This window comes from Sturnus vulgaris, chromosome 2 (assembly GCF_052056855.1).
Source record: "Sturnus vulgaris isolate bStuVul1 chromosome 2, bStuVul1.hap1, whole genome shotgun sequence".
NCBI lineage: Eukaryota > Metazoa > Chordata > Aves > Passeriformes > Sturnidae > Sturnus > Sturnus vulgaris.
In genome coordinates, this window is record NC_142244.1 from 51,323,528 (window position 1) to 51,339,030 (window position 15,503).

General features: G+C 39.8%; 1 protein-coding gene across 4 annotated transcripts in view; it reads left to right on the forward strand.

Annotated features, from left to right (window-relative positions):
- MTUS2 (microtubule associated scaffold protein 2) overlaps nucleotides 1-15,503 on the forward strand; it is a 254,278-nt gene that overhangs the window by 177,680 nt on the left and 61,095 nt on the right. For all 4 annotated transcript variants that reach the window (XM_088159533.1, XM_088159531.1, XM_014879667.2 and 1 more), the window contains exon 5: nucleotides 12,673-12,834. In XM_088159533.1, coding sequence (XP_088015659.1) covers nucleotides 12,673-12,834 — 162 coding nt within the window. The remainder of the gene's footprint in view (nucleotides 1-12,672; nucleotides 12,835-15,503) is intronic.

Here is a 15,503-nt window from a genome sequence, read left to right on the forward strand (position 1 = left end):
TGCCTTCAGGATTCAGGAATATAAGAGAGACACAAAGGGCCTTGTGAAGGTCCTGTCAGATTCTGCCACCGTGGGGGAGAAGGAAAGTCTGCAAAACAACTGAAAGGAAATCTACTGCTTAGACTCTCCTGAGGCCTCTGCCATTTGTTAGCAGGTCGAAGAGCTATTCAACTCCTCCTTCAGAGTACCTTCAGAGTACTCCAGAGTCTTTGGAGACCTTTTCCTAAAACTGAAGTATTATGGAAATCACTTGAAATACAATCTTCCAGTAGGCAAAACTTTGGTTTAATATTTCTGCACTTGCACTATACATGCAAAGTTAATTAGTTGTGCCTGATATACAAAAGGATATTACTTGTGTTGATATAAAATGCTACAGGTCATACTCCTAACTGTAATTTGCATTCATTCACATCCCTACCCACTCCCCACATACACAAACCTGTTCTCAGTACTGCTGATAATTCCAGGCATCTTGAAAAAATACTTGGATTTAAAATGGCACAAAATTAGAAATTGTGCTTTACTCAATAACCATTATACTACACTACATGTATGATTTAAAAGATTTTATTTAAGTAGTCCCTTACAAGTGTTAAATATAGAACAATTCATACGGAGGTGATGTTAATAGGATATTTGTCATTAATCCTGAAGTTCCATTTCCACATGCCAGAGATGAGCAAGTGAATTTACCTTCAAAGGTCCTGTTTAAGAAAAAGAGCAATAGCGTGGCTACAGGTAATTATTTCTCTTTGTAACACCAGGACCTTGCTTTTTAAAAGCAGTGGACGTAGAGGCAAAATCTTGTCCAACAAAGCAGTGTTACCAAGTGTCCCAGCCAGGCCAGGAGCAATCTACCAAATGCCAAAATGGATGTTGGATCCAGCCTGGCAGCAACTTGCCCACTGAGGCAGAAGACCAGGAACAGATTCATTAATTTTTTACAACTTTTTTAATTTCAATACCATGATGTAATGTGCTGACATGGGAAAACATGACACTTGCCCACAAGAGCCACTCAGAGAAGGCTCCCTGGTGCCAGAGCATGTGGCAAGACCACTGGGGTGCTGCAGTCAGAAGGGAATTTCATGCCTGGCTGCCCAGGCTGTTTGCACTCTGAAGAACAGATTTTCTGAGTAATGAGACTGGTTTCTTTCACATTTACAAACTCAGCAAGAAATATATATCTAGAGCATAAATGATATTATAATACCATAATTTATGTTTAAACTGTCTGACCAAATAGTGACGTATAGTCCTTACTTTAATCCTGGCAATGGAATTTGGGGGTCTTTGTTGATTATTCCCTTTTCAGAGGGAATCACAGAGTAACCCATGTTGGAAGGAAATCTGTAGATCATCTGGTCTAACATTCTGTGGAAAAGGGAGTCTAGATGATTTTACCTAGCACCCTGTCCAGTTACATCTTGAAAAACTTTAGTGATGGGTACTCTACGTCATCCCTGGGGATGTTGTTCTAGTGACTGTTCTTATTGTAAAAAAATTGCTCCTCATGTTGAGATGAAACCTTTCCCAGTGCAGCTTGTACCTTCTTGTCTCCATGTGGCTCCCTGTGAAGTGAGAGCCTCTGTCCTCTCTGTAGGAGCCCTTCAAGTACTGGAATACTGTGATTGGGTCCCCCCTGAGCCTTCCCTTCTAAAGCAGAGAAGAGCTAACTCCTTCAGTCTCTCCTCGTAGGGCAGGTTCTAGAGCCCTTGATAATTTTCATGGACCTCCTGTGAAACTTCTCCATTTTTTCCATTTTGTTTTTGATCTAGGAGACCAGAGCTGGAGACTCTGGAGTATTCCATGGTTCACTTTCTCTTTTACAGAAAATGCAACTCCATTTCCTCTTCTTCCCTATACATCATTCTGAAATAGTTTGTAGCCATCCATTGTGGTTTCCTAGTCTTGAGAATTTTCCCACCAAGTTTTTGTAATTCCTATCCCACCATAAATTTCAGAGTGGTCAGAGAATTCCAATTCCTCCTGTTTGTTGCACAGACTGTGTGTGCACTTGTTTTTGGAAAGACTTGGGGAGCATTCCACAGTACTCTGGTAGGTGCTCTGGCTGTGCCTGTGGAAATCAATTGTGCATGCTCCAGTGAAATGGTCTTACATTTTATTTCTTATCAGTAGCATTTATTGTAATGAAGAGAAGCCACTCTGTTTGATTCTGCTACTGCCAGTCAGATAAATTCAAGTATGAAGGGGAAAAAAACCCTGTAAAGTTATCAAATGAACAAAAGTTTTGATGAAGTAGAAAAGTTAAATCACTTGTTCTGTGAAGTCACTGCCATTTTTAAAGAATCTACCTCCTCTATTTAACCTTTGCGATTTTCAATGGAATTTTAATTTTATATGCTTTAGATGTTTCATTTTGTGAAATAAATACAATTAAACATCTGTTCCCTCCAAAATATTATGGGTCAACTGGTTTAGATTACTTCAGCTCATGGAAATATAATCATAGATAAAACACTTTGCAAAACTTATTTAGCTGGATCACTAAGTTACAGCATTTAGTGTTGCTAATTGTAAGATTAGCTTATTGTAAAATAACTGAATTTTGCACAAAATCATCTACTAAAGGCACTGGTTTTAGTAAGCATGAGATAAAGAAAATTTTGAAAACTCCCATCATTAGAAACTTATGTTTATTCTCCATGGGTAATGCCATTTATAATTGAAGCTTGTTTTGCTTGTGTTTCTTTCTCTCTCCTAGTGGTTTTGAATTGCAGTTTTATACCCAGAATCCACATAAATGACAATATTTATCAGAAAAAATACCTTAGTTTGATTGAACAGGTTAAGATGTTTTTTGAGGAAGATCAGCAGAATTCTACAAGTCAAACTTATTTTTGGAGTCTTAAAATATACAATGTAGCCAGTGCATATGGTAAAAATAAAGCTTTCAACTGAAAAATGTTTCCTGACTGTTGAAACTCTGGACTACATAAATAATTTTTTCTAGATTTATACTTTGCTATAGGTTTGGGGCTTTTTTCTGTATGAAATATTTTTTGAAATATTTTGGATAGCCACAAAACACAGATCTAGATAGGAGTCAGTCCAGAGCAGCACTGTACATGTTGTGCATTACTTACACAGGAATTTGTGAAAATTAAATAGGAAAAGCAGATTCTCAAGTTTTTTTCTTGAACAGCATGTTGTCCAAGAGGATGGACATGATGTGAGCACAGCAAATGGCTGCTCTGAACAGCTTAGAAAACTCCCTGCCTGTTTCCAAAGCACAGCTTTGGTGCCTATCACCTCCTTTCTCCTCCAACCAAAGCCCTGCTCAGCATTCATGGGAGGCTCTGCTCAGCTGCTTGCATCCTTCATACTCTGAAATGGAGACATCTGTGGGTTTGAAACTCCTTCAGGGCTGAGATGGTGATTAAGAATAAGCACAGTGAGTTAAATTTGAATGTGAAATGAAACAGGAGTTAAGTTCCTAAGAAGCTTTGAGGATCTGTGCCTGAGCTCATAAAATGCAATTAATTAGTGACTAACTGGGGACTCTCTAAGGCTCTTCCATCCTTGAGGTTTCAGTATGACATGTCTCCTCCTTAGCCTGTGTCACATGCTCTAAAGTCATCATTATGCCACGTAAGGAGTCAGACACATTTACCAGCTCTTTGATCTAGCATAATTCCATGTAAACTGCAGCACACACGTTGTTGTGGGCTTGGCAGGGAAGGAGCAGGACTGAATGCCACCAAGCCATAAACACTGACAATTGTTAGGGCATTGCTTAACCTCTCCTAGTCTGCTGAGCTGTGGCAACCAGCATGGATTGCCAACACTGGTGGGAATTCATTATCGCTATTGGAATGTCATTAACACTTTTCACAGGGATTATATTTACCTTTAGGCGTCAAAATACTCCAAGCCAGTGTTCAAGCAAATTAAAAGCAGTGATTCCAGGGAAGAGGCATTTATTGATGACAAAATGCTGTGAGGGCCAACAGATGTCATTCCTTATGATAAGGCATGAGGCTCTAATTTGGCACTCCTTGCCATCAGGAGGAACCTCTTGCAGAGCAGATGTCACTTCTAATCCTGTCTTTCATGGGTGCCTGTGCCCTGTAGGAATTGGTATGCCAGTTCAGAAGCAGGCTCAGTGCCATGAAAGCAGATGGCCATGAGCACAAGTCATGCTACAAAACTGGTGCTTCTAGAAATGTGGGTGCTGAGACCGAAGGACTACCCAGGAACATCCAAATCTTCCTATGCAGGAAAATTCCCCCTAAGTAGGCTGATACATGCCATTAGTGCTTTAGTGGTAGCACAAAATGGATGTTATCTGTGTCTTCTTGCTGGTTATTTTAACTTTTGGCCAGCCTCTGGTGATCCCAAGGGTCATTCTGGCAGCTGAGGGCATTGATCATATTTGTGTCTTTGGTAAAAATGCCATCAATGCTTGGTATTACTTTGAGAGCTCTACAGTGCCTGGGAATTTTGTGATGTAGAGGATTACCCTGCTGGGCAACAGGGGGAGAAGTGGCCCTTGGACCTGTATTCATCCACCTCCTCTGTAAGACAGTGCATGACTGTCAAACAACAGCTGAAGTCAATCTGTGCTCCTGTTTTCCTTCATGTGCTTTTTGCTTGGTATAGAGAGTAGTCTTTTGCCTAAAACATTCAGCCTGTGTTAAAATTTTGTTGCACCGAAGGCAAACACCTCAGTTGCCCTCACTGGGATCAAATACAGTTTTTCTTACAAATTCAGCCTTCAATAATAATTAATTTCAGTAAATTTACTGAACACAGGATCCCAGATAAACCTGTTGCTTGGATATAGATACTTACTCTCCCAAAATGAATTTGAATGTTTAACTGATATGTAATATGTTCTTGTGTCAGCATGAAGAATTTCCATAACATTATGAGTACCTGCTTGCCTTCAAGTGTATCTCAGGTTTTAAGAACCAGCCCTTGCTACAGTTAATTGATAAGCTTCAGTAATTACAGAGTAAGATCAGGTTACTCTAATCTGATCTGTTAGAAATCTTAATCCATATGACTAGGAGAAGCTTACAGCAGGTATGTTTCTCTCTCCTCAGAGAAGCAAACATTTCCCCAGTATAAAATTCTACTGCGTCAGTTCCTCCGAGTACCACAAGAGACACTTCAGTGGAGTATTCCTGATGTGGGATGTTTCCTGTCACTGTGATCAGTCATACCCTGAATGAGGAAGGTTTGCAGGGAAGATTTGGTCCTAAATGACCTTTGATGGCTCTGCTCCAAGCAGTGCCAGGAGACTTTTTCAGATGGTAGATACACAGTGATGTCTGAGGCTCATTTTAAAATATCTGTGCAGCCCAGGTATCTTTGGCAGGATCCCAAAAAACTTGTATTATCCCTTCTGACAAATATTAAAATTGATCAGCAAGATACTATGCTGTCTTCACATCGTGTCCTATGGGATTTTAATTAGCCAGCCATGCAAAAGCTCTTAGCTAGCCAAGCAGCTGTAGAATCTGCCAGTGGCAGGAAAAGCCACCACCAACATATAGACTTTATTACATAATAAAATGCTCATCTTTCCTGATAGAGATGTGACATCTCACCAGATCCCAAGTAAAATGGGTTATGTGATTCTAGAGTCTGGCATGGTCAGTGAGTTGCCTGAATTCCCAGTAACACATTTAGAGATATTTGTGGTGAAATTTTCCCCTTGCCCAATGAGGTTTCTAACACTCCAGGAGGGAGCAGCACATGGCTCCACTCAAGCAAGAAATGCTGGGTCCTAGAATATATATTTTATTTGGTGATGTAAAATGAATTAGTTAGCATTGATACAAGGAGGTGTATCAGCAGAAGGCTGTATTTCTGTTATCTATTATGCATGAAGGGCACTGAAGATGGGTTTGTGCCATAAAAATTAATCTAGATTTCAAACACTCAGTGTCATCAAAACCAATAAATCATGCAAAGGAAGGAGCTTCAATTTCACTTGGCAGAGGCAAAACATCTCCACTTTTCTTAAAGTCACTTTGATGTGAAACTAAGGTGAATGGCCTCCTTTGCCAGTGATGTGGAGCATGCATGGCCCAGTTCTTGGCTTCTTGGCTGCAAGTGCAGCTGTGCTGGCAAGAAAGGGAAAGCCTGGAAGCCAGGCTAAGCCCAGTCTCCTGATCCCTCACCCTATTCTTCACACTGTGACCATGGTTTTGTCTGCTCTAACCCTCTCAGGAAAAGCTGGTATGATCAGCCTGGGTGGTGTCAGGATGAGACAGCCTACAATATTTGGCCAGCTTTTGTTTAGCAGTGTAAACACAGTCTGATGGACCAATCCTCAAGTAAAAACCATGTGTGCAAGGGCATCCTGCTGGAAGTAGGGTTACCAGTGCTGCCCTGGCAGCTCAGCTGCCACCTGAGTTAGGAAAGCACAGCCTGAAGAGGTGCTGCTTCCCTCTGCTCTGCCAGAAACACCACCTCTGTCTTTTGCTTGCCTGGATCAGCTGCAAGTGCAGGACACAGCCTTTGGCTGCAGAAGCAGTCAGGGCAGCTGGAGGTGAGGGAAGAGCCTGCCAGTGCATCTGCACAGAGCTGCTTTTGCAGCTCTTCCAGTGATGGTCAGCCTGGCAGGGTTCCCACCCTTCAGGTGCCCAAGAGCTTTCTGCATAGCCAGCTCCAGGGGCCCCAAACCATCTGACAGCAGGTGACACAGGAGAGAGCTGCTTGGCTTTAGGACTGGAGGGCATGAGGAGAAGGATGGGCATCCAGCAATCTTTTACAGGTGTGTTAATGTACAAAAGCCATGGCTGATCACAGTTTTCATTAATTAGCAGTGATGGAACAAAACTCCCTATCAGTGAGAGGGCAGTGCAAAGACCCAAAGCTATCTAAAGCTGTGCTGACAGGCACTGCAGATTTGGCTCCTTTTTTTGGTGGAAATTATAAACTTGAATGATTAACCTGAATTCAAAATTCAAGTTTCGTTTTTTAATGTAAAGACTTCTGAAAAAAACAGCTTTTATAAAGGCACATGATCAGGCAGAAAATAAGTATTTTACAGGGAATTATTGCTCAAACATCTTTGCCTGAGCCAAAAAAAAAAAAAAAAAAAAAAAGAAAAAGAAAAAGAAAAAAGCAGTGGGGAAAAAGACTTTGAGCTAAGTAAGTTAGGCTTAAGCATTGCGTGGACATCAATTCTTAAGCATCCTCTTTTCTGGATGGAAAAGAAACCTGTCATGAGCTGGTGCCTGATTTCTTGCATATTTGGCCTGTTAGGAAATACTAGGCACTGTCTCTCTGCAAAGACAAAAAACCAATTAGCCAGCTAGTAATCTTATGTACTATCAAAACATCTTAATAACATGGTTAGCCCTCAGGGCTAATGATCACATCGTACCTCTTGGTCCATAGCCTTGTTTCAGCTTGAGCTATGGAGCTGTGTGTTCAGTTGTGTCTCTTGAAAATTACACTGTGAAACCTCATATTGAAATATATCATGCTGGACTTCAAAACAGCAACCCTTAAAGTAGTGAAACAAAAATCCTGTTTGACAGGTTGCATATCTTGTAATCATTCTATAAAATTTACTTATCACTTCACAAGTAACAATGAGGAATGAAGAATGGGTAATTGAAGGATGGGCAAATGTGCCAAGTTAGTGAAAAGTGTGTCTTGCAGGTTTTGGTTGTAAAGATCACCTGATTATTTCCAGCAGGTCAGTTATTCTTCTTATCAGATCATTCCCCATGGCAGTGACTTTAAATCTCACTTTGTGCTTGTACTTTTGCTTGAAAACTGGGGCACAAAAGTGCAGCCTAGTAAAACCCAGAGGAATAATATATCCCAGTGTTTTGCAGGTGAAAATAAGTCATTCCAGCCTCATTCATCATCACGTTTTTCTGCTCACTTCTCTGTCTCTGCTGTTTCCTTGGTCTGTGAATTTGGAAAGTAGCTCAAATGCTTTTTTAAAACTTCTTCAGTTCTCTGACTGGGAAGCGATTTAGAATTGCTAAGTGGGGTCAGTGGTGCAATAACCACGTGTAACTTCATTGCCATGATTGGCATCAAGTAGTGCCCAAGGATCTTTGTGCTGGAAAGGCCTTCCTATAAATGTTTGTCTTCCAGTGGACATGCAGATCCAGCATGTTCCCAGTGCCTTGGGTGTGATTGCAGCTGTGGCAGGAGCTATCTGCTCCAAGCCTCCTGCCAGCACAGGGAATGCTTGACCTGCTGTGAAGAGCTGGAAACTCAGTCCCTGTCCATGAGTCCATGCACACAGCAGCCCACAGGACAGGGAGCTGCAGAAGCAGCTGCACTCCTGCTGGAACATTCCTCTGCAGTTTGTTTGTCAGCAAGACACAGACCCACAGGTGTTGTCAAACAAGCTGCTTTTCTAGAGAGGATGCAAATTCTCCAACAAAAGGAGACTTTATTGCCCTTGGTTGCAGATAGGGAAGTCTGTAGCTGTGGGGCTCTAGAACACAGCCCGTCCTATTGTCTCCTCCTGAATCAAGATCTGCCACACAACATGGCCTAATTAATTTATCATCAAATGCAGAATTCTCCCTATTCATGTTCTGCTAGTTTTACAGTTATGTATATGATATTTTTATCCTTTTTTATAAATATTTGTAAATAATTTCAGAAAAGGAACACCTACAAGAGACACAAACTCGTAGTGACACATACAAGAGTCTTCTTTTTTTGAGGATGAGGAGCCCCTGAAATGAGCTACAGCCAGATGGTAAAAAGAATGGTGGCAGATACTAACAGAGAGAGTTGTTAGAAGACATCTAGGAGCCAGTGGGATTCTGATCATGGTTTTCTTAGAACACACAGCCTACAGTATGTTCCCAGCCCTAATTTCTCCACATGTACTGGCAAACAAGTGGAGGGGAAGAGTGGCTGCAGGTGGGACTTCCCAAAGTAACTGCAAGTCTTCAAAGGAATATTCTTCTTCTCAATATTTCTTAATTTTCAGAAGAAGAGTAGGACTCCTTGGGGCTCATAATGAGAAGATGATAAAAGTGAGGCTGAAGGCCTTTAGCCCCAGCAGATCATTAATAGCCTGTTAAACACTCTACTGCCAAGTCAGCAGTGCTGCTCCTCGTAGAGCAAAGAATCTGCAAAAATGTGAATCTGCCTTTTATGTAGCAGCCCCCAAACGACTCACCAGGTGCTTCAAAGGCAAGCAGAGCCTCCTCTGGTTTAGACAGAATGCCAAAGTAGAGGAGTAGGAGGGAAGAGGTACAAAACAACAAAGGATGTGGTCACCTGGGAACTGCTCACCCACTGCACATCTGGTACAGTACATTTCTGTACCGGCTTTTACTGAAAAATAAGAGGTGATATCATGGAAGGGCAGATGCTACTGATTCACCTGCTGCAGATAATAGTGGGAGGCATTATTTCATGAGGGACTAACAGATGGACCATCTGATGAATAATCTTTCTGGTTTTTCTATAAGTTGATTCCTTGAAGTAAATTAAAAACTTTATTTTCCTCCTAGATCATGAGAAATATGCATTCTCCTAGGTCTTTAATTTAATTTCTTCTTTGAATGCTGTCTGAACTCTGGAATCCAGCACTATGTGTAGCAAGGTGAAAGTCACCCACCTCTGCTCCTGGGGAACCAGATGCCCTAGTGATATCCATGGAAGCAGCAAACACTTGCTTTTTGAGGCATATTATACACACATGTGGTGTTGTATCCCACTGCCTCTTTCCAATCTCCATCTGTGAGTGAAGACCAAAGTGAGAAGTAATGTCTCTTAAGTCAAACCTTAGCTCAGCAGATCCTGGGTGTATTGATGTTGCTGTTGTGGTGAGTCGACCTTGGCTGGCTGCCAGGCACCCACCCTGCTCCTGTCTCACTATCTCACCTCCTGTACAGGACAGGAAAGAAAATAAGGTGAATAAGACCACAGGTAGAGATAAGGACATGGAGATCGCTTACCAACTGCTGTCACAGGCAAAAAAAATTGACTTGGAAAAAATTATTTAATATATCAACAATTAAAATAGAGTTGAAAGGTGTGGGAAAAAAAGACAAAACAAAAAACTAAAATAGCTTTCCCTCTGTCACTTTTTTCCAGTCTCAACTTCACTTCTCCCTTCTCAACTCTTCTACCATTCCAGCTTCTAGCTGCTTACTTTTTCTCTTCAGGGAGGTCTTGACTTTGAGTCTTAACAGGTATTTTCATCCTCACACGAGGCACCACTTGTAATGGTGGTATTTGTACCACGTAATTAGTGGCTTGTTTGCAGGTTTTTTTGTGTTCAATTAGAGTCAGGATTAAAAATGTGAAGTAGATGAAATTTTTCGTGTTCGGGCTTGATTATTTATTAAATCTTATCTAAAGTACAAAGAATTCTGCAATACTTATAACTACCAGGTAAAAGTGAACAAAATTGAAGTAAACCTAGCTAATTACAAAGTCTCTGAAAGCTAAACAGTCTAATAAAAAGTTAACCCCTATATTATTTTTGCTTTTAACCCAATAACCAAATTCTCATAACCTGCAGTGCAACACTAACTCTCCAACCAAAAACTACTACTTGAAATCGTAAAAAAAGGGAAAAAAAAAACCACAAAAACCCCCAACACCTAAAATCCTCCATCTTGTCCCATACCTATTACTACATTATAAAAACCTCAAATTTAAAACTCTTCACCATGTAAAATCACACACTCCTATTTTAACTATGCACCCATAACTTTAACTCCATCATTCAAATTTAAAAACCTTCTCCAAAACCTCAAATCAAAAGCAGTATTCTCCAAAAAAATTAATCCCAAAAAACACAAAGCGTCAAGAATCCCAAATTTCTAAAATCCAACACACAAGTTGCAGGGAAATAGCTGCTTCCCCATGGTCTTCTCCATGTTAAAATTGAGAATAAAGGGTTTCCATTAAAGAACACTTGAACTCTATTTCTCTGCAAATAATAATTTACTCTTCAAGGTTAGTGCTTCTGCAATAGAAACTTATTTAAAAAAATAGCTGAAGAAAGAAAAAAATTTTCTACAAGCAGTGCTACCTGAACTGGCTGGGTAAGCACATGTATGAGACCACTTCAGGAACAGCTTCAGGAGTGTGGTGCAGACAGCCTGAGGTGGGCACACATGCTGCAGCATCCCCCCAGCACCTGGCACAAGAGATGCTCTCCTGCACAGCTGCAGAGGAGACAGGGCTAGGCTGGGCCAGATTTTCTGCTGTTGGGATTTTATGGAAGTCAGCAGTGTTTTGTCACAGTTAATTCAGTACATAAACTGAAATGTTTGTTACACAGGTGAAAAATCCATGTAGTTTGGATATTCCACACCGACCTGATGTGCTGAGGGGTTGTTATGTGCAGAGCTGTGTAAAGGTGACAAATGCTTCAGGTGTTTCTCCTCCTGTACAGAGTACACTACACTGTTTTGAGTTTATAATGTGGCTTGGTAAAGGTGAAATATGTTTGTGGAAGTCAATTTATTCTGCAGATACACACTTTAAATTAAGACTTCTATGCAAGCAGCCTCAAAGACACAGCAAAACTTAAAGCTGTTTACTCAGAGCCAAAAGCTATATTCTGCCTTTATCAGAAAGAGGATTTTCTTTTCCAATCTGCTCTTTTTTTTCTGGTAGATTTTTAGTAATAAAGGCAAAAATGAAATCTTTACTTGCACACTTTCAAGAAGCTATGTCTTAGAAATATTGGAGACTTGGACATGCCAATTATTAAGATAATGCTATCATTTACCTGCAGGCAGTACCTAACCAGTATTATACTGTATCTTTGTAAAACAATTGAAATAAAAATTATTAATTATTATTAATTATTAATTAAAATTTTCTTGCACTATCTCCACTCATTTTTTCAAACAAAATATTCATTCTTCTGCAAATGTTCAAGTCCAGATCTGCTGTAATCTTTTGCTCCTCTTAGGCCTTGTAGACAGATAGGTAAAAACAACACTCCAACTTTGCCTTTCTCAAATGTTAAGAAAATATTGTTTTCCTTATGTCTACAAGGAATCTAGGATGTCATTATTCCCTAGATAGTAAATGCAGGAGGAAACCGAACCCATTAAAAGTTTTGAAAGAGGTCAATATAGGGTGAAACACTTGACAATCTAATATTTGTTATGAGAATATGACTGAAGTGGACGTGAGAGTTAAGGCAGAATTTTTTCTTTGCTTTTTTTATCTTATTATTCAAATGTCTGAATGTGATCTGAAGGACTCTTTGTGGGAAATCTCCACCTGAGCAGGGGAATTTGAAACTTTGCACCACTGAGCCCTGCTATTCCCTTTATTTCAAACACCAGCAACTTCCAAGTGATAGGGTGAATGTGTGGTGTGGCTCCTCTAGCAGATACAAAACCATAAACTCGTCCACCCATATATTTAGGAATTCCTTGGTTTCTTTATGAGTGTTGTAGCCATACCTTTGTAGAGGGAGACCAAGAGGAGGGGTTAATTTCCTGTTGGAATTAGACTGTAACAGCTGCCAAGACTTAGCATTTAAGTAAGTTGTTGGGAACTCTTTATTTCTACCTGAGAGAAACTGCAGAAAGTCCATGTAACTTTGCCCAAGGTGCAGTGAGAACATATCACTGTAAATTACATAATTGCTGATAGAAGTTCAGTCTGTATGCCACAGTTCACATACATTTTTTATGGACTTGTAATTAGTGCAATTCTGGTCTCCTGCAGGTTCCAGCTTTGGAAGTGAAGAGCAGAGCACCCCTAGGGCATCTGCACCTTCTAAGGATGTTCCCAAGGGGAGCAGCAAAAGCACAACACAGGTATCGAGCAGCACAGCGACTCCACGCAGGAGCTTACTGCCAGCACCAAAAACTGCCACAGCACCCGCTGGTAAGTGCTCCAAACTTAAAACACCCCCTGCATTAAGCCAGGAAATGCAGAAACCTTGCTGTGATGCTGTTTTACTGCTTGGTTTTAATTAATTTTCATGCCATCCTTGGGCCCGTTGCCGGTGTGCTGATTTGGACTGCATTTGCTGTAGACTCTTTTAAACACAGTCAACAACACAGCTATAATTTCATTTTGTGAGTTATGTGTGGAATTGAAGGCATTTACTGTCCCTAACTACACAAGCCAGAGATTTAGTGTATATATTGTTGGTTCTCAACAAGCAGCTTTTTGAAAACATTTTTGAAAACAATGCTTTACTTTATAGCCCAAAGCATTCCATTAAGCAGATAATTCATTGCTAGGTATCTTTGCAGTGATGAGAATATTGGCATCTAGGTTTAAGTAATCTATTTTTTTCACTCAGAGAACCAGGAGGCAAGCAAACAAAGCAAAAAAACCCTAGTCTTGTTTCCAAATTGTTTCCTTACCTAAACTCTCCTCTGCTCAATTCAGTTATGTCTCAAATGACCAGTTCCATCAAGGTCAGATTAGATCTAGTTTAGATTCCAAAATAAATAATTTTTTCCAGGCTGGCTCTTGCTCAACAGCGTTTCATCTCTATGCACCTTCCATTGGGTTTGATAATACATTGCAAATGGAGCTGGGAAGGAAAAATCAGTGCTAAATATGAGACAAAGACTTTATGAATTTCTAGTTCTTGTCACCTGGTTTCAAGACAGATTGACCTGTTGTAGTGGTTTGACCTTGGCTGGACACCAGGTACCCACCAGACCAACCAGACAGAGAGAGATAAATACAATAAAAGGCTCGTGGATCAAAATAAGGATGAAGGGATAACTTGACAATTACTATGTCATAAACTTGCCTGTTTTATTTTGGAAGGAAACTAGACATGGAAGTAGGGTTACCTGCCTGTGCTATTCAAACAGTCAACCACAGTTCTTGAACAGGGGCAGCTGACAAGTTTAGGAAGTTGTTATTGTACAAAACAGAAGCAAAAGAAACTGTGTTAGTCCAATGTTCTGTTTTAATTTTTATGAGCCAAGTTAGCAGCATTTAGCTGTGGCCAATTCATGATTTTTTTTAATTTTTTTTTTATTAAAACAGTGTCATTGTTCCTCAAAATGCTAAGTGTTTGATAGGAGCAAAAGTAGAAATAAATCAAAGAAATTATGAAGAACAAGGGCTTTTTCAGCAGTTCTAATCTTGCCTCCCTTTCAGTAGCATATGAACACTGGGTGTAGATCCCAACGTGATAGAGACACCTACAGAATGTAAACTTTTCTGTTTAGGTATCTTTTGGACAGTGATTTCCATAGGCTGGATGTTGCATGTATATTTAGCATGTGACCAGCCTCCTGTGCAAGACGCTGCAGTTACTAAAGTGCTTAGAGCACTCCACAGGTACAGCTGAGGAGCATGGGCACTGTGTGTATTGCATACAGCATATTTTATGAAAGGAAGAAGGAAAGTGTTTCAAAAAGAGGATGGCAGTAATTTAAAGATAAATAATATTTCTGAAAGAGTGGAATATCAGGTAATGTAAAGATTACATTTGTGTTTCAGAGATGTACATAATTTTATCTATGTATGAATAGTAAATTAATTCACAAATGAAAATATCTACCTATATTAATGAATCAAAAATAGCTATCAAAAGTTACATGAAGTTTTCATGTATTAGATGTTTCTTGAGAAGACCACATGAACTGTAAATTTTCACTTAAAAAAATAAAGACAGAACTGTTTAAGAGAGATTATACTCCTGATATTTCACTAAAAGTGCTTGTGGAATAAATTGGACTGCAGGGAATAAAAAATATTTAATTAATCAAAATGGACTCTTTCAGCTTCTGCTGTGCAGCAGATGATGCTGTGCTTCAGATGATCAAAAAAGAATTCTGGCATGGGACAATAGCAGTGGAAGATTGTTGTCATGCAAGTTGTTTTGCAGGCATGAACTGATGGCCTTTTTGACTGGTCTGTGAAATGAGTGCACTCAATTAGGTTTCAGTGTATTGCACAGTCCTTTTCATATTTACATGTCTGTCAATTCATAGAAAAGGGAAAAGAAAGCACATACTTGACTAGAAAAAGGGTGGTCTTTTTATTTGACTTAAATATATTAGCTACTTTGGGAAGTACAGTGATACCCTAACTTAAACTTACCATTTCTATATTACTTTATATTTTGTTTAACAATAGGTGAAAGCAGGTCTCCATCAGGAACTTTGCAACTCTAATCTAGCTCTGAAATTCATATAAACTTCCTCCTTCCACACACGCTGATTAAAATATATAGTACTTGAAGCATACATATATGAATTTTCTGTTTTAAATTTCCCTTAAAATGGGGGAATAGCTGCAGAAGGCAATGTTCAGAGATTTCGTTCTGTCCACCAGGCTGGATCTGTCCACCCAACTGTCTATGAAATCAGAGAGCTTGGGATTTTGTATTTTCTATGTCCTGTTATGGATTTTGAGTGGTGCTTGTTATGGGATTCCTATTTCTACTTGGTTATTATTTAATGACTGTTGTCATCCATAAGAAATATCCTAATTTGAGTGCAATGACAGTGGAAATAAGGAATTAATTTGAGCAGCTTGTTCCTACTTGGCCCCCTGAATTAAAGACAATCAAAAGCATT